Genomic DNA, 22,500 nt, shown 5'->3' on the forward strand with positions numbered 1-22,500 from the left:
GACGGGGGGAGGGGAGAGAAGAGGAGGGGAGTGAGGAGAGAGTGGAGGGGAGAGGAGAGGAGATGAGGGAGTGAGGAGGGGGAGAGGAGGGGAGTGGGGGGGGGAGGAGAGGAGAGGAGTGGGGAGGGGGGGAGGGAGGGAGAGGAGGGGAGTGAGGAGAGGAGATGAGGGAGTGAGGAGGGGGGGAGAGGAGGGGAGTGGGGAGGGGGAGAGCAGTGGGGTTAGGGGGGGTGAGGGGGGCTTATCATATCTATTCTGGTCCTCTCCCCCCCCCCCCCGTAACCTGAACACCCGGGCCTTGGCCTTCAGTGACAAGGAGTCCCTGCAAGGTGGACAGGGTTGTCTGGGTGAGCGAGGTCGTTAGCTCCCCGCTGCGAGCCTGTCACTCAAACACTACTAAACGCTAGAAACCTCTCTAGAAACTTTTATAGAAACTTTTACAACTTCCTCTTTCCTCCTCTCCCCTCCTCTCCTCCCCCTCCTCTTTCCTCCTCTCTTCTCCTCTCCTCTCCCTCCTCTTTCCTCCTCTCAGCTCCTCTCTTTCCTCCTCTCCTCCCTTCTTCTCCTCTCCTCTCCTTTGGGGGTGGCGGAGGGGGGGGGGGGGGGGGGGGGGGGGGGTTTGGCTGAGACTGTTTGAATTACAGATTGCCCCTTTAACCCACTAACTGCCAAATAATGCCTGAACACTGACCACCTAGAGTGAAGAGTGTTTTATGTTTACCTTAGCAACACTACTTTGATTGGCTACAAAAAACGAAGCACCAATCATCAATTATGCACTTCTGGGTGCATGAAGTCAACCTCGGCACTCTTGAATGTTGACAATTTGGGGCGACTTTCTGTCACGAAATTTCTGTTTTCTGTTTCTGTTCGAGGGCAGCCGAGCAAAGTGTTCGTACCCAGGGTGGGATGGGTCTCTGGAGATCTTGGAGGCCTTCCTGAGGCAGCGTGTGTTGTACAGCTCTTCCAGAGAGGGGAGGGGGGCGCCGGTGATCTTCTGGGCCGTTCTCACGACTCTCTGTAGCGCATTCCTCTCTGCGGCTGTGCAGCTGGAGAACCAGTTACAGATGCAGTAGGTGAGGATGCTCTCCACTGCGCAGCGGTAGAAGGCCACCAGTATCTCCTGTCTGGTGTGGTCTTTCCTGAGGACTCTCAGGAAGAAGAGCCGCTGTTGTGCCTTCTTGATGATGGCTGCTGTGTTGTTCTTCCAGGACAGGTCATCCTGTATGTGCACCCCCAGGAATCGGAGGGTTGAGACTCTCTCCACGCTCCCTCCGTCGATGAGCAGGGGCTGGACCTCAGATTTTTTCCTCCTGAAGTCCACGATGATGAAATTGGACACACACACACACGTGTGTACACACACACACACACACATGCGCGCACATACACACACAAGAGTAATAGGCTATACACCAGGGGAGGCTGGTGGAGGTAGAAATCTGAGTGTTTGGATGATATCAAACACAAACTTTCCATTCAATGCAATACCAACAAGCCCGTCCTCCGATTTCTACCTCCACCAGCCTCCCCTGGTATAAACACAATACTGTAACCTCATTGGTTCATCATGCTGAAGGCTAACAGTGTAAACTGCCACGATCAATTAGACTAAAATGAAGTGATAGATGTACTCTGAGGACACAAACCATAGTTACAACACTAGAGGGCGCACTCCCAAATTGGCCATTTGAATTTTCCCCTGGTGTTCTACCTCCCCCAGCCTCCCCTGGTGTTCTGCCTCCCCCAGTCTCTCCTGGTGTTCTACCTCCCCCAGCCTCCCCTGGTGTTCTACCTCCCCCAGCCTCCCCTGGTGTTCTACCTCCCCCAGCCTCCCCTGGTGTTCTGCCTCCCCCAGCCTCCCCTGGTGTTCTACCTCCCCCAGCCTCCCCTGGTGTTCTACCTCCCCCAGCCTCCCCCTGGTGTTCTACCTCCCCCAGCCTCCCTCTGGTGTTCTACCTCCCCCAGCCTCCCCTGGTGTTCTACCTCCCCCAGCCTCCCCTGGTGTTCTACCTCCCCCAGCCTCCCCTGGTGTTCTACCTCCCCCAGCCTCCCCCTGGTGTTCTACCTCCCCCAGCCTCCCCTGGTGTTCTACCTCCCCCAGCCTCCCCTGGTGTTCTACCTCCCCCAGCCTCCCCTGGTGTTCTACCTCCCCCAGCCTCCCTCTGGTGTTCTACCTCCACCAGCCTCCCCTGGTGTTCTACCTCCCCCAGCCTCCCCTGGTGTTCTACCTCCCCCAGCCTCCCCTGGTGTTCTACCCCCCCCAGCCTCCCCTGGTGTGCTCTCTATGCCTGCAGCCGATCTATGAGTGACTCATATTCTATTCATAAAAACTTCTTAAGGTCTCTCGAGGTCACCTCAATACTTTCCTGAGTTATGACCAAACCTTTATGCCTCAAGAATCTTGATAACGTTTTTTCTTTATTTTTTTCTTTTCTTTTATTAATATACCTTAAAGCAGAACCGGGTGACACACACACACACACACACACACACACACACACACACACACACACACTCACACACACACACACACACACACACACTCTGAATGCTCAAAGACTTCTGAGCTGCGTACTCCCCTGAGAGGCGTGGTAACCCAGACACACACACACACACACACACAAACACACACACAGACACACACATACACACACAGACACACACACACACAAACAGAGCTCGCTGGAGGACGTGTAGTGCATCATTGACGAAGGACGTGGAGCGCATCATTAAAATGATTGGGAAGGGCATAAAATGTAATGCCCCCCCCCCCACACACACACACACACACACACCGCCAACACACATACAAACACCGCCGACACACACAGACACACACACACACACCGCCATACTCACCTCTGCAAACCTCTCCTAACCCCCTCGCCAAACAATACACACACACCGATACACACACACACACACACACACACACACACACACCGATCCACAAAACAACATCAAAGAAACTCACACACCTCCTCGGGCGTTACCATCTGCAGTATATCACGCCTAGCATCTAAAACTACCACACATAACCATGAGAGGGGGGGGGGGGGAGAGAGCAAGAGAGAGCGGGGAGGAGAGGGGGGAGAGAGGGAAAGAGAGAGAAAGAGAGAGAAAGAGAGAGAGAAAAAAAGGGAGAGAGAGCAAGAGAGAGAGGGGGGGAGAGAGGGAAAAAGAGAGAAAGAGATAGAGAAAAAGAGGGAGGGAGAGAGGGAGAGAGAAAGAGGGAGACAGAGAGAGAGGGAGACAGAGAGAGAGGGAGAGAGAGGGAAAAAGAGAGAAAGAGATAGAGAAAAAGAGGGAGGGAGAGAGGGAGAGAGAAAGAGGGAGGGAGAGAGGGAGAGAGAAAGAGGGAGACAGAGACAGAGAGAGACAGAGAGAGAGGGAGAGAGAGAGGGGGGGAGAGAGAGGAGGGTGAGAGAGAGAGAGGGAGAGAGAGGGAATGACAGAGAAAGAGATTGAGAGAGAGAGAGAGGAAGAGAGAGGGGGAGAGAGAGGGGGAAAGAGAGAGAAAGAGAGAGAGAGAGAGAGAGAGAGAGAGAGAGAGAGAGAGAGAGAGAGAGAGAGAGAGAGGAACTGTGTAACCGAGGCTTTGGTGCTGATACCTTCTCCTATGGCTCATACCTTCTACTATGGCCCCCTCTCATGGTGAGAAGTCAGAATGGAAGCTGGGGTTGCTGTGGTTGAGTTGTGGTTGTGGTGGTGGTGGTGGTTTAGCTGTGGTTGTGGTGGTGGATGAGTTGTGGTTGTGTGGGGGTGCTCACCTGAGATGTGGTGCTGTTTGGTAATGACCCGGTTGGTGTTCTGGATGGAGCAGCAGAGGTGCAGCATGGCCAGCATGGTGACGATCATCACCACACTCTGGAGGAGCAGCGTCAGCTCAAACTGCTTCCCTATCCTGCAACCAATCACAGCCCAGGCTCAACATACAGTAACCAATCACAGCACAGGCTCAACATACAGTAACCAATCACAGCACAGGCTCAACACACAGTAACCAATCACAGCCCAGGGTCAACATACAGTAACCAATCACAGCAGAGGTTCGACATACAGTAACCAATCACAGCGCAGGCTCAGCACACAGTAACCAATCACAACACAGGCTCAACATACAGTAACCAATCACAACATAGGCTCAACATACAGTAACCAATCACAGCACAAGCTCAGCACACAGTAACCAATCACAACACAGGCTCAACATACAGTAACCAATCACAACATAGGCTCAACATACAGTAACCAATCACAGCACAAGCTCAGCACACAGTAACCAATCACAGCACAGGGTCAACATACAATAACAAATCACAACACAGGCTCAACATACAGTAACCAATCTGAGCACAGGCTCAACATACAGTAACCAATCACAACACAGGCTCAGCACACATTAACCAATCACATCACAGGCTCAACATACAGTAACAAATCACAACACAGGCTCAACATACAGTAACCAATCACATCACAGGCTCAACATACAGTAACAAATCACAACACAGGCTCAACATACAGTAACCAATCACAGCACAGGCTCAGCACACAGTAACCAATCACAGCCCAGCCTCGACATACAGTTACCAGTCACAGCACAGGTTCAACATACAGTAACCAATCACTCTGGAGCAGCTCAAACTGCTTCCCTATCCTGGAGATGATGGACCAATCAGGACACAGTCCCAGCACACAGTAACCAATCACAACAACACATGCTCAACACAGACAAAGAGACCAGGATCTTACCAACAGGCCTCAACATCATACTCATTTTACACTGAATGAAAAAGAAAGTGATATTCTAATCTGTCCAGTTCTGTTCTGTTCTATCTACTTCTAAACTCCACTTCTGCAACTGAAAAAGGGCAACATCGTCAAAAAAGTGGGCAAAGTCAGCCATCTTAAACCTAATATTTCTAATAGACGTGATGGGAGTTTTGAATAGTGCAACTCGCGTTTCCGTGAAATGCAAATGCATTTCCAGACGGTTAACTTCCACTCTGGCTGAATAATCAACAAAAAAAACATTCTCAAAAACATTGTTAAAGGCCAGGTACAACACAAATCATGATATAGAATATTCATTAGTTGAGTTATGTTTTATTTTTGCTCTGCTCAGCACAATTTCCTCCAGCAAATGTGGGCCCCAGATCTTCCACACCCCACCACCCCACCCCCCGTCCCCACCACCCCCCCAGGGTTCCCACACCTTCTGAAACATCAAATTATATATAGATATTATTTAAAAATGTAGAGAGAGAGAGAGAGAGAGAGAGAGAGAGAGAGAGAGAGAGAGAGAGAGAGAGAGAGGGGGGAATTCAAGCACTTACAATGACCCATGTCTATTTTCTTGATTTTTTTTCTTCTCAAATTCACAAATCAAGGATTTCAAGGACCCGTGGGAACCCTGCCACTTAGTGGTTGTATTAGTGGTTGTGGTTGTGGTAGTGGTTATGGTCATGGTCGTGATAGTGGTCGTGGTAGTGGTTATGGTCATGGTCGTGGTCGTGTTAGTGGTAGTGGTTGTGGTCATGGTCGTGGTCGTGTTAGTGGTTGTGGTTGTGGTCAGGGTCTCACCAGAAGAAGATGCGTAGGATGTTGGCGATGAGCAGCACCAGACAGACGCGCGTGGAGAACCCCTCTGTGTTGCTGCTCCTCTGGATGTCCTGGTACTGGGGCAGGTAGGGCAGCGCCCCCCCGAACACCATGACGCAGGAGGCCAGCCAGGCCAGCAGCCCCCACGACCCCCCCAGGGCCTCCGCCTGGAGCTCCAGAGACTCTCTGTCCATCACCACGCTGGAGGAGAGGAGAGGAGAGGAGAGGAGAGGAGAGGAGAGGAGAGGAGAGGAGGGGGCTTAGACACTAGGGTCACACACACCACACACCCAGCCCTGAGGAGAGGAGAGGAGAGGAGAGGAGAGGAGAGGAGAGGAGAGGAGAGGAGAGGAGGGGGCTAAGACACTAGGGTAACACAACACACAACCAGCCCTGAGGAAGAGAGGAGAGGAGAGGAGAGGGGGGGCCTTAGACACTAGGGCCACACACCCAGCCCTGAGGAGAGGAGAGGAGAGGAGGGGAGAGGAGAGGAGGGGAAGGGAGAGGAGATGAGAGAAGAGGAGGAGAGGAGAGGAGGGGAGAGGAAAGGAAAGGAGAGGAGAGGAGAGGAGAGGAGAGGAGAGGAGAGGAGAGGAGAGGAGAGGAGAGGAGAGGAGGGGAGGGGGGGCCTTACACACTAGGGTCACACACCACACACCCAGCCCTGAGGAGGAACACACACACGCACAAAGGCACACTGGTCAGATCCAACATACCCTGGTTAGACACACACCCACACAGGCACACACACTGGTCAGTTCCAACACACCCTGGTCACACACACACACACACACACACACACAGGCATGCACACACAGACACACACACACACACACAGGTCAGCCCCAGCCTTGTGGAGAAACACAGTTTCACAGAGAAACAGAAGTTCAATAACCACCGCTCTCTATCCCTCTTCCTCTTGTTCTTCTTCCTCTTACTCTGACATAGAGCTGTCACATGACTCTGTTCTAGAACTAGAGTGTGAGCAGCTGTTTCTCAGTGTTCCTTCCGTTCTATGGCTGCGTTCGTTAATGCGCCGGAGCGCACACGTCAGAAAGGAAACCAAGTAATTCTGATTGGACAAGAGGCATTCCAGGAGTGCTGATCAGATTCCCAGAGCGAATTTACGAACGCAGCCCTAGGTGAACATGCCACCTCACAAAGGGGGTGTTATCCAATGGGGGGGGGGTAGGGGGCCTTCTTAAGAGGATAAGATTATATAACACTCCTTCTCTTACATAAAGCATACTCATAAAGGCTGTGCTGTGTATGTCCACACACCAAACATGTTATTAGCCTGCTGACACCCACAGGCCCCAAGCTCCCTTGTGTCAAAAGTTCATGCTGGTGGGGGTGGTGTGAATGATGGGGGGAGTGTTTTTCTTGGCACACTTTGGGACCTTTAATACCAATCAATCATCTCTTGAATGCCACAGCCTCTTTGAGTATTGTTTCTGAGCATGTGCCTCCCTTTTATGGCCACAATGTAGGCCTACCTATCTTCTAATGGCTACTTCCAGTGTGATAATGCACCATGTCACAAAGCAAAATTCGTCTCAAACTGGTTCAGTTGAGTGTTCTTCAGTGGCCCTTCCCAGTCACCGGACCAGAATTCACCGGACCAGAAATGAAAGTGCACCTGAGCAATCTCCAGGAATTGCGTGATGCAATCATGTCGCCATGGACCAGAATCACAGAGGAACGTTTCCAACATTCCAACTTATGGAATCAATGCCATAATGAATTGAGGCTGTTCTACATTTTACATATACATTTTTTGGCATTTAGCAGACACCTTATTCCAAAGCGACTTACAATCATTACATTTGACTAAGCAAGTGAATCATCAATCCACCAGTCGTAGCAGGAAGAGTAATCTAGCTCAGGCCCGGGGCCATTGGCAGTCTCTGTGAAGGAAAAACCTTCTTCTAAACCTAGACTTTTAATGTCGTTTTATATATAGACACTGGAGAAACAGAGAAACAGTACAAGGGGGGCAATAAAAGTTTTAGGGGACACAGTAAAGGGGAAAAGCAGGTGTCTTCAGGAGACGCAGTGCTGGGGGGCAGTAGATGTCTCAGGAGACGCAGTGCTGGGGGGCAGTAGATGTCTCAGGAGGAACTCTGGGCCGCATAACTAGTTCTGAGAGCAACGGGAGGCCCTCTACCCAGTATTAGCATAATGTTAAAGTACTGGTACTAGTACTAGTACTACTAGCATAGTATTAAAGTACTTGGTGAGTGTATATTTCTCCAGGCAGACATAGAATAACAATGTATTTATTTAGCAAAACCCAACACTGTTCTTAAACTGACCCTTTAGGCTTAGTTGCCTTCCTTGCAAGACGAATGAGCTGCGCGCGCACACACACACACACACACACACACACACACACACACACACACACACTGTCACACTGTCACACTCTCACTCCCACACGCCCGCACACACACTCTCACCTCCACACACACCCCCACACACACACATGCATTAACACACATACACACACTCTCACTCCCACACACACACACACACACACACACACACACACACACTCACGCTCACTCTCACTCCAACACACGCCTGCACATGCACAAACACAAACACACACTGACACACACACACACACACACATGCACACACTCTCTTTATTTATTAATTAATTACTCTCACTCTCACTCTCACTCCCACACACACAACGACAGGAGTGGCTGGAGGCATTGTTTTGTGTGAGAACAGGCTGGTAGGAATGCCGGGACCTCTCAGTATGTAAACAACATAGGGGAGAATAGGAGTGGCCTCCTCAGGATGGGCCCAGTCATAACACCTACCTGGACTATTCCTACGTAATAAACAGTTATTACGCAGAATTCAACTCTACACCGAGAGCTTAATAATAATCAACAAATTAAAGAACACTATGAATCTTTTTTCTTTTTGTTGTTTTTTAAATCTATGAATCTACTCCCTCATTCCACTGGGGTTTGAACCCAAGTCTTTTTGCATTTACTGGAATAAACTGCCGTAGCCCGCTGAGCTAAAGTCCAGGCGTTTAGGGATTAACGAGGATGCTAAACGTCATCATGCCGGCAAGGCTCACAGAGACGGCAATAAGACTCTTATCAAGACAGGACTGCTCTCAATGGCTTTCTCACTATGCTGACAACAAGTATGGAGGGAGGGAGAGGGGGGGGGGGGGGTAGTGAGAAAGAGAGAGAGAGAGAGAGAGAGAGAGAGAGAGAGAGAGAGAGAGAGAGAGAGAGAGAGGGAGAGAGAGAGAGAGAAAGAGAGAGAGAGAGAGAGAGACTGTCTGTCTAGAGAGAGACATACATACAGACAGACAGACAGACAGACAGACAGACAGAGGATGGCATTTCACAGGCCATGGACTTTGGTGACATTCAAAGTCTGCGACTGAACAATGAACATACACATGCAGTCATTTCTATGGGACAGAAGCGTCTTAACACAGTTCATTAGACCCCATCTCGATGACATGTAGGCTAGCAGCATCAGCGAGAGAGAAACATAACACTGGCATTTGGAAGGAAGAATCTTTCACATATTAAAACTGACTGAAAGTGAACAGGAGTATAGCGGGATTGTGTTTATTATGCATTTCAGCTAAACATTACAAGGGAAAACTCTTAGATGCTCCGTAATAAAAGCAGACTTTGCCAAATGTTCCTTAGAACATGCCTACTTGTAATATAATGCTTACAGCCCCAAGGTACCACTCAGTCAGCATATACTGTACTACCTGCAGCTTGTGCGAGGTTTGGCTCAGTCAGTACAGAGGAAGCAATGTTATGTAAGCAGAGCAGAACTAGGAGGGGTTGGGCATCAGGGCTTCTCAAACATGCCTGAACGTACACTTGGACTGAACTAAGTAACTTCAACCACACACAGTATAACAGTCACAGCGGTATTAGTCTCTCATGCCAGATACTCACTCACTAACTAACTAAACTGTACACTAACGTCCTCACACTCAAACTACATCATCAAAACGACACCTCTATTTGCTCCGTTTCACTCTAAAGAGATCGGGTCGAGGTGTAACATATAAAATGATAAAACTGTATTTGATTTCGTCTTACTTGGTAATCGGATGAAGTGCTGAACGGTCTGCGCGGGTAGACAGACAGACAGACAGCGAGTCAGAGAAATCAGATAGTGTCTTGAAGTGCAGAAACTTGTGCAACCTCCGATCCCCTTTCTAAGAATAGCGTCTGGATTTAAATGCTCTCGGGTACACGCGGACACCAGGTGTTAGGAGGTCCGTGGGACATTGCAGATCGCAGGAGAGGAGACTACGGTTGACATGGGTAACCCAACCAAAAGAAAACGACATGTATTATTGTCAATGACAACGCGTGACCCGCATCGCGCACCACCGGTACGGCGTTTCCATGAAAGTCACTCATAAGTCGCTGTTCCAACAAACGATCACACAACTTCTCAAATAAAACGGGTAAATGATGTCCATAATAACCTCTGCCAGAGAATGCGCTCTAACCCTAACTTTAACTCTACCGCCCCCGATCGTCCCGGAACTTCTCGTTCGCGAATCTTACGCTACTTGCGTTACAGAGGGCTAATATACATATATATATATATATATATGCATATATATAGTCCATACATTGAGATAGATACAATGTAGATTATTATTATTCTATGACTCTACTAGCTGTACGTGAGCTGCTGACTTACCTTGTCAACAGAGAGCGTGTCAGGAAGCCCACCACGTCAGAACCCCAGCAGCAGCAGGCACCCCTCCAGGCTGGGACCAGAGGACTGTCCTACTACTATATCTCTAGTCTCGATCATCAACACTTGGCTCCAGCCTCCAACTCACTCCGCAACACTACTGTGTCAAACTCATTTGACACACACGCGCGCGCGCGCACACACATAAGCGCACACTCACACACACACGCGCACACACACACACACACACACACACACACACACACACACACACACACACGCACACGCACACATACATACACACACATCCATACACACACACATGCTCTCTTTTTCTCGCTAACGTCATTATTTTGTTTTGCACACAAACTCATGAAAGCCACGTGATAATAATAATAATAACAACCCTAAAAGAACTGAATGTTCCAATTTTCTTTGGTTTTTCTCTTTCGCGATCTCGCGATACAGGAATGCAGCTGACTGGCAGAACTGGACGAAGCAGCTGGCAGCAGTAAGGACGCGAGTCTTGCAGCAATAAACGTTTTCTTTTATCTCAATCTTTTCATGACGTTATTACAGTAGCCTATAATCCAGAATAGGACTAGAATAGCGATATGTCTCTTTTTAAAAGTGTTAATGTAATATCTTAATACAATTACAACGAATAGATTTTTCTGTCTAATTAATATTTTCCATGTATTGTATTAGAATCACCTACGGATGTTTGTTCCAAACTTATTTACCTGTAGGCCTATTGTTCACAGCTAAATGAAGGTATTGATTTATTCACTGATAATAGCTTTAACCCGTGCGAAAGAAAAACAATTAACGCGCTGTCTCAATAAAAGTCAGAGATAAAGTAGACTCCTTTAAAACTAAATCAATTGAGTTTGAGTAAAAATAGATCAATAAATCACTTTGGGATAGAACTCCAATTACACTGGTGCCATCTGCTGGTTTGAAGTAAGAATATATATATAACGAATTTATAAGCATTTAGAAAATCATTATCATAAGGTACTTACAGTTTTTCTCAGTCACTTTGGTGCATTTCTCACATCACTATTAACATTTGCACTACAGTTAGTGCATTTCTCAAAACAATTAGTACAAACTGCAAAACCTAGTTGATAACCTGCAAAAGTGTGTCACTTGCTCAAAATGGATAGTTCATTCCTCAAAAGCAAGTATTCATGTCAATGAAAGTGTCAGTGTCATCAAAATGAAAAGTCCTGACACCATTGTTTATGAACAAGATAGTCAAATGGCTTTGTCATGTTTTCATTATGACAGTTCACTCTGTAAGTGTTTTCCAATGCAAAAAAGTCAGATCTTGGTGACACTACCTGAAAATGCTCAAGACAGTACTATACACTATTTGCACAGCCATTTGAAATCTACAGTGGGTTACACATTACTGTATTTAGTGAGGTAAATGAGTACAAGACACTGAATATGTATGTTTCACATTTTTACTGCATATGCTCTTTGCAATTCTAATTTGTTCACAGCATTGTGCAAAAGAAAAATACTAACTTATTTACAACAAACATAAGAAACACCCTTTGGGTAGAGCTGTGCACAACTGTAAACAATATTGCAGTACATATTGGAACTGAATTGGAACATACAACATACACAGAACTGTAAATCATTCATTCACATCCAGACGTTCCTGTCTGTCTGGTCACATATTTTCATCGACATCACAGCGAATATCTCCTTGAGTGAAAAATCCACCCTCTGCAGGGCTGTGCTGTGATGTCATCACATGCTGCATCCATGGCCGCTAGCAAGGCCATTTGGGTATGTGGATGCCGGTAAAGATGACTTCTTTCCCATTTCACTATTCAATTTCGCTGGCACCATGTCTGTGTTGCTCCCTCTTCTATAAGACACTTTTGTCTTTGTGTGAAACAAGCAATGCTGAGTCAGTAAATATCTCTGCTGTAATTCTTCATTGATCTAATCCTGACGGCCAACAGATTTTTAAAAGATCTACATTTATTTAGACACAATACCACCCCATTAAAATTATATTTTTGCTTTTTGTGTGATTTATACTTTTATAATTGGGTTCAAATCTTCATTTAATTATACTTTTGTCCTTGTGTTGTTTCAAGTCTTAATTTAATAAGTTAAAGAATGTTGAGATTTCTTTGCTGAATTGTTGATTCCTGCATTAACTGTAATTTTAAATTACATTTACAAAAGATGTCCATCATTGAATTTCTTACAGTGCATCAATAGTTCATCAACTTCAACTGGGTTGTCTAGGTTGATGGGTGGTTTAGGTGTGGGGGGGGGGGGGGGGGCGCAAAATGATATTCTGTCATGGGGCACAGAATCTCTAGCGGCGCCCCTGCATCTGCTTAGACGGACGGGAGACTAGACCACCATTATACACGGAAGTTTGAGCTGCCTGCCTCCATAAACCCACATAGCACAACCCGACTGTGCGCAATTACGCACACAGCTCGTTTTCTCTCGACACTCGGCAGCACCCACGGTCACTGGCGCATAGCAGAGCGGGTTCATTCCTTCAGGATTTAACTGACTATTGTCAAGGCGATGAGGGCTATTATTCTGGGAGTGCTCCTCGTCAGTGTTGGCTGGGGACGTCAGGGCCAGGATATCCACACCTTTGATGGGAACATTCGCGACTACGTTGTGCGTAACAGCTCCGTTTACGTTGTTACCGATAAACGATTACACCAGTTGAGCCATGATTTGACCAAAGTTACTGCGAAGGATCTTTTCAACGCGTCTCATTCATTCAAGGTGAACCTGTTGGTGCCTTTCATCGAAAACAACACCCTGCTCATCTGGGGAACAAGGGTTTGCGGTTACTGCGAGGTACTCGACCTCGGGGACATCACCCAGTCGGTGCATTGGGAGGATACTGAAGTGGGTTCTCGAGATCCCTCCGGGTCTTCTATTGGATTTATTGTTAAGGTCAGTAAGAACCAGGGAGCCAAGGAAGAAACATACATTCTGGAAGGAAAGATGCCGTATACTAGCAATGGCTGTTTCTCCTGGTATGTTCCACGATATATCCTGGTTCATTTGGTGTCCTTGCGCAATTCAAATGATGATCAATGTGGAGGTATACTCAGTCCGTTTGAATCTCTAGATAGTTACCCAGCACACCTTAACACCAGACACCAAGACATTCGGTTTGTGGACGGCTTCCAGCTCAATTCTCACATTTATCTGTTCATGAACCTGCCGTCTGTGCACAAAGTTCGACTGGTTTGGCTCGAAAGCAAAACTAGTAAGTTTGATACGTTCGCGTCCCTGAGAGGCGCGACGCTCCAGTGCTGTGAGGACAGAGAGCGGCGGAGTCTCCTGTCGTCCTCCGTGATTGCTGCTGGCGACCCCCCGGTGCTCTGGGCGGGAGTGTTCACGGCGAATGACCCCACGATCGACCCCGTCAACACTGCGCTGGCCATTTACGACATCACTCCTCCTTCTACCGGGCCTAGAAGAGGCGACCCAGACTTTTGCACCAATGTTATTGATGACTGTAAGGTTCGTGATACGACGTTTGATTTGACCGAATGTGCACACTTGTATTCATTATCGTCAACATTTAATTGTGAATTGCTTATTGGAGTGTGTGTGTGTGTGTGTGTGTGTGTGTGTGTGCGCGTGCGTGCGCGCGTGCGCGTGTGGGTGTGTGTGTGTGCGTTTAGCGAGTCCCACAAGATACGACCAGGCACCTGAGGCCGGTAGCTGAGGTGTTCATGCACAGCTCCATGACGTCGATGTTGGCTGTCAGGCAGGGCTCCTGGCTGGTGTTCTTCATCGGGACCGGCGAGGGAGAACTCATCAAGGTCTGTATCTAGAACCATTTTGTTTGTTTGTGTACATTTTTACCATTTAGGCCTAGTTAAGTAGACACTTTTATCCAAAGCGAGTTACAAATGAGAGATTACGGGGACAGTCTCCCTGGAGTAATTTAGGGCTAAGTGCCTTACTCAAGGGCACCATTATTTTGTCTTCCTCTCCTCTGTATGAAGAACAGCTTTAGTTGGTGTTGCTTTCTTTACCGCTTCCTGTAGTCACATTCTGTGTGTGGTTTGACCTTATTATTACAGACCCTTGTATGACTTTTGTCTACAATATCCTGTTTTGCACGTTTTATATCACTATTTGCACTTAGATTAGATGCTAAACTGCATTTCGTTGTCTGGTAGTTGTCCTCTGTAATGACAATAAAGTTTAATATAATATAATCTATTCTAATCTAGTGTGAGAGAGAGAGAGGAGAGAGAGAGGGGGGAGAGGAAGGGGAGAGGGAGAGTAATAGTGTAAATCTCTCTCTCGTGTCAGCTTGCTGTGGACAAGAACTACAAGCCCACCTGTCCCAAGGTCCTCTACAGGTCAGATGATGACCACAGTGTGTTTCCCAAGATGCACCTGGACCCAGTGGACGGCAAACATGTGTACGTGGCACTGAGGAACCAGGTGAGTTCTACTTATCTAACTCATCTTTTTAATATTGCGTTTAAATTACTGTATTCTTTTGTAAATGTATCTTTTAATGTTAGTTGACAAATCTATATATTTGTGTGTATTGTATATATTTGTATATGTATTTACTTGTTTAAATCTTATAGTAATTCTTATATTATTTAGTTATTTAGTTAAAGCACTTTTCATCAGACACACACACAGAACAGAAATATATCTGTGTGTGTGTGTGTGTGTGTGTGTGTGCGTGTGTGTGTGTGTGTGTGTGTGTGTGTGTGTGTGTGTGTGTGTGTGTGTGTTTTCTAGGTGATACGTATCCCTGTGGCTCAGTGCAGTACACACAGGAGTCTGAAGGACTGCTGTGCTGCGCAGGATCCCCTCTGTGGCTGGTGTGTGTCTGAGGACAGGTCAGTCACAAGACCCCAGAGACCCTGAAGAAGGCAGCTTGCCCAAACCTTGGTTAAATCAATAAATAACGTCAGAGCAAGAGGAGCTCTCTTTCTGTATTTGAAGTTTCACCCACCAACCAGCACCACAACTACAGTACACACACACACACACTTTGAAATGGATCTTATGTAAAGCTGTCTTTTCTCTACAGCGTTTGTTTTCATTTGTATTTATATATTTATACAGCTAAATATAGTGCCAATAATGAGAGGCTAGTGTTCTGAATGTGTTTGATCATTTCAGTGTGAAATAAACACACTGTGTTGCTCACCGCTGACTTGCTTCTTAGAAACAGCTGAAGTTGCGAGTTGACTTGGTTCTTCCTGTGAACATACGTACCGTATTTTCCGCACTATAAGGCGCACTTAAAAGTCCCCAAAAAAAAAAAAACGACAGTGCGCCTTATAAGCCGGTGCGCCTTATATATGGATCAAAATGTAAAAATTACATGACCAATATTTTTTTTTTAATAATAATAAAATGTTTCAGTACGACTGGTAAACTGCAAAGCCGCACCGCTTGCAGCATTACGGTAATCTGTAAACACCGGTGCTTACTCACAGTCCCACACCAATAAAGAAGACGACAAAATGGCTCCTGTCAAGAGACACGCTTACGACGCAGAGTTTAAGCTCAAGGCTGTCAGTCACGCAGTAGAAAATGGGAATAGAGCAGCAGCGAGGGAATTCAACATTAATGAATCAATGGTAAGGAAGTGGAGGAAGCAAGAAGATGACCTGCGCCAAGTAAAGAAGACTAAGCAAAGTTTCCGAGGGAACAAAGCGAGATGGCCACAGTTAGAGGACCAACTCGAACAGTGGGTTATTGAACAGAGAGCAGCAAGTAGAAGCGTCTCTACAGTCACAGTTCGAATGAAGGCAACAGCGCTAGCACGAGACATGAACATCGAGGATTTTCGAGGGGGTCCTTCTTGGTGCTTTCGATTTATGAAAAGACGTAAACTCTCCATCCGCGCAAGAACTAGCGTCTCGCAGCAACTGCCAAACGATTATAAAGAAAAGCTGGTCACTTTCCGCGCATACTGCGAAAAGAAGATAACTGAAAAGAAGATCCTGCCAGAGCACATCACCAACATGGACGAGGTTGATATGGACCTGTGTTGTTTTGTTTGCATTGCATTTAGAAATGCTATTACTGTAACGCCAAATCAAATTCCTATATGTGTATGCTTAATGTGTATGCATAAATGGCAATAAACGTTATCTCATCTCATCTCATCTCTCATCAGGTTCCACTCACCTTTGATATTCCTGTGAACCGCACTGTGGAGAAAACGGGAACCAGTACGGTGTCTATACGCACCACAGGGAATGAGAAGTCATCCTTTACTGTAGTTCTCGCCTGCCAGGCTAATGGCCAGAAACTTCCACCCATGGTTATTTTCAAGAGGAAGACCTTGCCAAAAGAAAACTTTCCAGCCGGCGTCGTCATCAAAGTTAACCCGAAGGGATGGATGGATGAGGAAAAGATGAGCGAGTGGCTGAGAGAAATTTACGTCAAGAGACCGGGTGGCTTTTTCCACACAGCTCCGTCTCTATTGATCTACGACTCCATGCGGGCCCATATCACCGATGCTGTCAAAAAACAAGTGAAGCAAACTAATTCGGAGCTTGCCGTCATTCCGGGTGGATTAACTAAAGAACTCCAGCCGCTAGATATTGGTGTAAACAGGGCGTTCAAATCTAGACTGCGAGCTGCGTGGGAGCAGTGGATGACAGAAGGTAACGATGAATTGAGAATCAGTATATGTAATATGTATTTTCATGTACCTACTTCTGCAAATCTTCTAATAAAGTTTTCAATCAATCAAAAAAGGCGAACACACGTTCACCAAGACGGGGAGACAGCGCCGGGCGACTTATGCCACTATCTGCCAATGGATCGTGGATGCCTGGGCTGATATATCAGTCTCAACTGTGGTCCGAGCTTTCACGAAGGCAGGAATAATCACTGAACTGCCAGGCAACAGGTATAGTATAGTATAGTGGATAGTGTACATAGCCTTTATTTATGTAAACCAGCTCCTTTCCCTTCTTGTTTTTTTTTCTTTCCTAGCACCAGGGGAGCCCCGCCTCCCAAATTTCGTTGTTTGGTACCTGTACTATAGCAATGACAATAAAGACCATTCATTCATTCATTCATTCATTCATTCAACAGCAGCGACACTGACTCAGATAATGACGAGAGGGAGCAGGGCATATTGGATCCCGTACTCGCCCAACTGTTCAATTCGGACACTGAAGAAGAAGAATTCAAGGGATTCGTGGAAGACGAATGAACTGAAAAAGTGAGCTTTACGTGTTATACATAACTGAACAATGTTGAGTTATGCACTAACGTTTGATTTAGTGGTATCAGACTGTTTCTTTTACTACGTGTTTACTGAAATAAAGTTTGAATGTTTGACTGAATTGAATTAATGAACATCTCATCCCTCTGTCTCCATGTCATTGTAGAACACCCATGCCTTTGGAATGTGAAGCTTGAGGTCTACAAAGAAACGTTCCCCTCCACGTTTGGGAGAAGAGTGAACTTGTTATATTGTTAATATTGTTAATATGTTATTGTTAATATTGTTATGTCTCCATGTCATTGTAGAACACCCATGCCTTTGGAATGTGAAGCTTGAGGTCTACAAAGAAACGTTCCCCTCCACGTTTGGGAGAAGAGTGAACTTGTTATATTGTTAATATTGTTAATATGTTATTGTTAATATTGTTATGTCTCCATGTCATTGTAGAACACCCATGCCTTTGGAATGTGAAGCTTGAGGTCTACAAAGACAAAGAAACGTTCCCCTCCACGTTTGGGAGAAGAGTGAACTTGTTGTTATATTGTTTGGGAGATATTGTTAATATTGTTAATATGTTATTGTTAATATTGCTAATGTTGTTAATATGCACATTAACGTTTGAACAACGTTTGAACGTTGAACAACGTTTAAGAACGCTTAATAAAGTGTGACTTTATTTGACTGTTGTGTTGACATTCCCTTTAGCACAGCTCCATCTAGTGGATGCATAACGCAACCCCAGTAAAAAAAAATAACCGACAGTGCGCCTTATAATCCGGTGCGCCTTATAATCCGGTGCGCCTTGTATATGAAAAAATTTCTAAAATAGGCCATTCATTGAAGGTGCGCCTTATAATCCGGTGCGCCTTATAGTGCGGAAAATACGGTAGGTTGCAGCAATACTCAATATGTGACACGTTCTAGTTTTTTGGTCCGCATATCGGCAACCAATCAAAATGTTCGGACTTTCCTTTTGAAACACGGAACTACGTTTCAACGTTGTTGAGAATCACAACACAAACTCGCTATAGTCAAGCCAAAATACTGGATACTGCAATGGATTTGGTGAGTAATCCCCCCACTGCTACCTAGTTAACTAGAACACTACTTTACATTGTTAGCAGGCTCACAAAACAAGCTGTGTTAGTTGACTAGCGATGTGTGTCGTTGATTTTCAACAACACGGAAATGTATTCACATTTTTCGAAGGAAAAGTCAGAACATTACCTCAGATCCTGACATGCGGACCAAAGCATTAGAACCTGACACATTATGTCCTCGCTATCTAGTACACGTAAGCCCTTAGGCTTGGTCTAAGGCCTATGTGGTCCTGTTGGTCTGCTGTGCCCTGTCTGTGTTCTAGATGCACATTTCAGGATGAATGCCTTGTCTCCTCCTGGTTGTCCATCCCTGAGGACTCACGGCAGCAGAGGGTGGTCTCTTACCAAGTACAGAAGAGCAGCAGTGGACAGGTACACAGGAGCAAGGAGGTCTCTCATCTGTGGCTCAGGAGGTAGAGCCTAGGTGTCTAATGATCGCAATGACGTCGGCAGTTCAGTGGTTCGATCCTCGGCTGGCCACGTGTCGAGGTGTCCTTGGGTGCAAGACACTGAACCCCAAATTGTTCCCAATGAGCGGGCCGGCCGGCGCCTTGCATGGTACCTAGCCGCCATTGGTGTGCCGCCTAATGTTTGGCTAAATGAAATCATTGACTGATTGAGAGATGTGTAACAGTGTTCAATATGCTGTGTGAGCCACTGACCCATCACTCTAAATCTCTCTCTGACAGGAGATCACACTCACCCTCCAGACCCATCTGAGCCTAACAGGAAGTCGTCCCACCTTTGCGTGTGTCTTTGTCACAGGAAGTGATAACCTCTGTGGCCTGTCAGGCCCTGCACCAGTGTTCCCACGTTGCTCCTGCAGCTTCCCCAGTGACCTGCTTCCTGTCGAGGGTCGGTGACCGTACCCTTCTCCTGAGGACAAGAAACTTGAAACTTTCAAAGAATATTTACTCCTATGCACTGCTGTAGTCCCGTTCTCAGGCCTGTTCTGAACCAGAGTGGTATATTACATTATAATTATTATTATATTAAGAGTGGTGCCAGTGAAGGGGTCCATTTTCTAGTGGCTAACACTGAAGGAGACTCAAATAGTTCCTACACGCAAACCTATGGAGCACGTTGCCAGGCTAGTCTGCCAAACATTGCTCGCTTGATTTTAGTTTTCGAACTGATACTCGTACATACTGCAATTTTGACCGCAAAACTTCTTAGCCACATTGAAAGAGAGAGATTTTCCAAATGTTTGGTAGTAGGTTTTTACTTCAGAATAGCCTCCCATGTTTTGGGGGTGGAAAGCTTATTTTTGTCTGCCATTTTCTTATTATCCGTCTGAAGTTTTGTTAGCTCTGCCCACCTACATATCTTAGTCTAATAATACATTTAAAAAAATCTGTGCTGGGTAAATCAGGAAGGAATTATGGGAACTATTTGAAGCCTCCAGTAATTTCATTGGTACCACTCTTCTAATCCAGCGTATCCCTGTGGTCTGAACTAACGCTTTGCCTGGACCAGACCGAGGCTAACCACCTACACATAGACACATAGAACACAGCTGTGGGAAATAAAGCCCAGCTTCAGGGAAATGTAGCCTCATATGCTAAACGGTCATGATGCTGTTCCTCCTCTCTAGGCCTGGAGGTCACGGTGAGGGTCCGACTGGGAGAGGAGGAGGAGGAGAAGGAGGCGGTACTCGCTGAGAAACTGACGCTGACCGACTGCTCAGACATCACGGGACCTCCTTCCTCTGCCCTGTAAGAAGTCCCACTTAGGCACACCTCCTTTTGAATGCTACCGTGCTACAGTACATGCCACCCTACAGCAGTACGCATGTGGGCGGCGGTCATTTGTCACTGCTGGGTGTAGGTGGAGGGGTCAGAGGTCAGGTCACTACTGGGTGAAGATGGAGGGGTCAGAGGTCAGGGTCTGATTCTGTATCTGTGTTCTACTCAGGTGTTCTCAGTGCGTCACTGCTGGGTGTAGCTGGGGGGGTCAGGCCTGCTCCTGGACACACACACGTGTTCACACTGGGCCCGGACAGGTAAGACACACTTGTAGTCACACACAAGCACACACACACACACACATACACACACACACACACACACACACACTCACACACACACACACACACACACACACACACACACACACACACACACACACACACACACACACACACACACACACGGGGGGGGGGGTAATACATGGCCAATAATCCTCATGCACAAACAAACCATTGCCTTCAACTCAGAGCAACAGTCAGCATATTGACACGTACATTAACATACCATTAACATACTCATTAACATACTCATTAACATACTCATTAACATACTCTCCTCATCTCCTCCCTCAGGAGGATGTCTGCCAGGCGGACCTACCAGGAGTGGACTACTCTGTAAGGCCTGCTAGCTTGTTTTTAGATTAGATTACATTAGATTAGATTAAACTTTATTGTCATCGCAGAGTACAAGTACAATACAACGAAATGCAGTTTAGCATCCAACCAGAAGTGCAAATAGTGCAAATCAAGGGGTAGTGGTGGTCTAGTGGATAGTGAGTTGGACTTGTGATCGGAAGGTTGTGAGTTCAAATCCCGCCTGAAACCACACCACTACTAGTGTGCCCCTGAGTAAGGCACTTAGCCCTCAGTTACTCCAGGGGGAATGTCCCTGTAATTCGTAATTGTAAGTCGCTTTGGATTAAAAGCGTCTGCTAAATGGCAAAATTATTAATTAATTAAAATAGTGATATAAGGGCATGATATAAATAGAACAAGAATGGTAGTGATAGGTAACTATGTAATATACAGTATGTGCAGAGGTAGTATTGTAAACATTAGTATAGTTTAGAGGTATACAGTTAGGCTATGGGCTATATACAGTTATGAGCTATGTACAGTTAGGTAGCTTGTACAGTGAGGTAGTTTATGTACAGTATCTAATGTGCAGAAGTATAAAAGAAGCTATCTTCATGCTAAGCTTTATCTTTATATATTTAGCTAAGCTTTGTCTTTCCATCAGCATCTTCGCAGCTCGTCTTTCCACATTGGGGAAGTGGGTTCTGTGGGTTTTTGCAACAGTCTTTATCAGAAACGCAGAGTCTCTAGGGGTGCTTGGTAGCATAGCACACAGCCATGCAGGGTACCCCGGTTCGATTCCCGCTCTCTCTCTCTCACCCATCCTTCCTGTCAACCTCTACTGAGTCTGTCAGACTCAATAAAGCAGAAATGCCCTAAAAACACATTTGTGACACAGTCTGAGGTCCTCATATCGGGAACCGATGTAATGATCAGACTTTTTTTCCCCGAAAAACGTGAATACATTTCTGTGTTGTTGAAAATCGCTAGTCAACTAACACAGCTTGTTTTGTGAGTCTGCTAACAATGTAAAGTATTATAGTGTTATAGTTAACTAGGTAGCAGTGGGGATTACTCACCCAATCCATTGCATTGCAGTATTTTGGCTGGACTAGTGAGTTTGTGTTGTGATGCTCAACAACGTTGAAGCGTAGTTCCGCGTTTCAAAAGAAAAGTCAGAACATTTTGATTGGTTGCCGGTATGAGGACCAAAGCATTAGAACGTGTCACATTTGTAAAAAAGAAAGAAATGTATCTCGGTGTGTATCTCTGCCAGGAGCCGGTGATCACATCCGTCACGCCCAGCGTCCTGTCCTTCCACGGGAAGAACCGCGCCCTCATGACTGGCCGCAACCTTGGTCATGTGACCAGAGTGCAGACGCGAGGAAACGCGGCCTGCAGCCCAAAGGAGTGAGTGAATGTTGGAGAACAAGATACAACAACATTTGAATGTAATAATAATAATAATAATAATAATAATAATATTAATTCATTATATTTATAAAGCGCTTTTCAGG

At 46.3% G+C, this 22,500-nt stretch overlaps 2 protein-coding genes across 2 annotated transcripts in view; one reads left to right on the plus strand and one right to left on the minus strand.

The window, feature by feature from the left end:
* The window catches only part of LOC308165069 (solute carrier family 66 member 2), a gene marked incomplete at both ends in the record, with an annotated part of 7,675 nt that extends 394 nt beyond the window's left edge, over positions 1-7,281 (minus strand). Inside the window, 3 exons of the mRNA XM_080539169.1 lie at positions 3,774-3,907; positions 5,590-5,808; positions 7,247-7,281. Coding sequence (XP_080395295.1) covers positions 3,774-3,907; positions 5,590-5,808; positions 7,247-7,281 — 388 coding nt within the window. The remainder of the gene's footprint in view (positions 1-3,773; positions 3,908-5,589; positions 5,809-7,246) is intronic.
* Positions 7,282-13,539: 6,258 nt separating this feature from the next.
* The window catches only part of LOC308165070 (plexin-C1-like), a gene marked incomplete at both ends in the record, with an annotated part of 10,859 nt that continues 1,898 nt past the window's right edge, over positions 13,540-22,500 (plus strand). Inside the window, 10 exons of the mRNA XM_080539170.1 lie at positions 13,540-13,851; positions 14,016-14,156; positions 14,656-14,790; positions 15,103-15,203; positions 18,924-19,032; positions 19,350-19,515; positions 20,255-20,375; positions 20,575-20,662; positions 20,981-21,022; positions 22,260-22,393. Coding sequence (XP_080395296.1) covers positions 13,540-13,851; positions 14,016-14,156; positions 14,656-14,790; positions 15,103-15,203; positions 18,924-19,032; positions 19,350-19,515; positions 20,255-20,375; positions 20,575-20,662; positions 20,981-21,022; positions 22,260-22,393 — 1,349 coding nt within the window. The remainder of the gene's footprint in view (positions 13,852-14,015; positions 14,157-14,655; positions 14,791-15,102; positions 15,204-18,923; positions 19,033-19,349; positions 19,516-20,254; positions 20,376-20,574; positions 20,663-20,980; positions 21,023-22,259; positions 22,394-22,500) is intronic.

This window comes from Nansenia antarctica (assembly GCF_963989245.1).
Source record: "Nansenia antarctica genome assembly, chromosome: 9".
Classification (NCBI taxonomy): Eukaryota; Metazoa; Chordata; class Actinopteri; order Argentiniformes; family Microstomatidae; genus Nansenia; species Nansenia antarctica.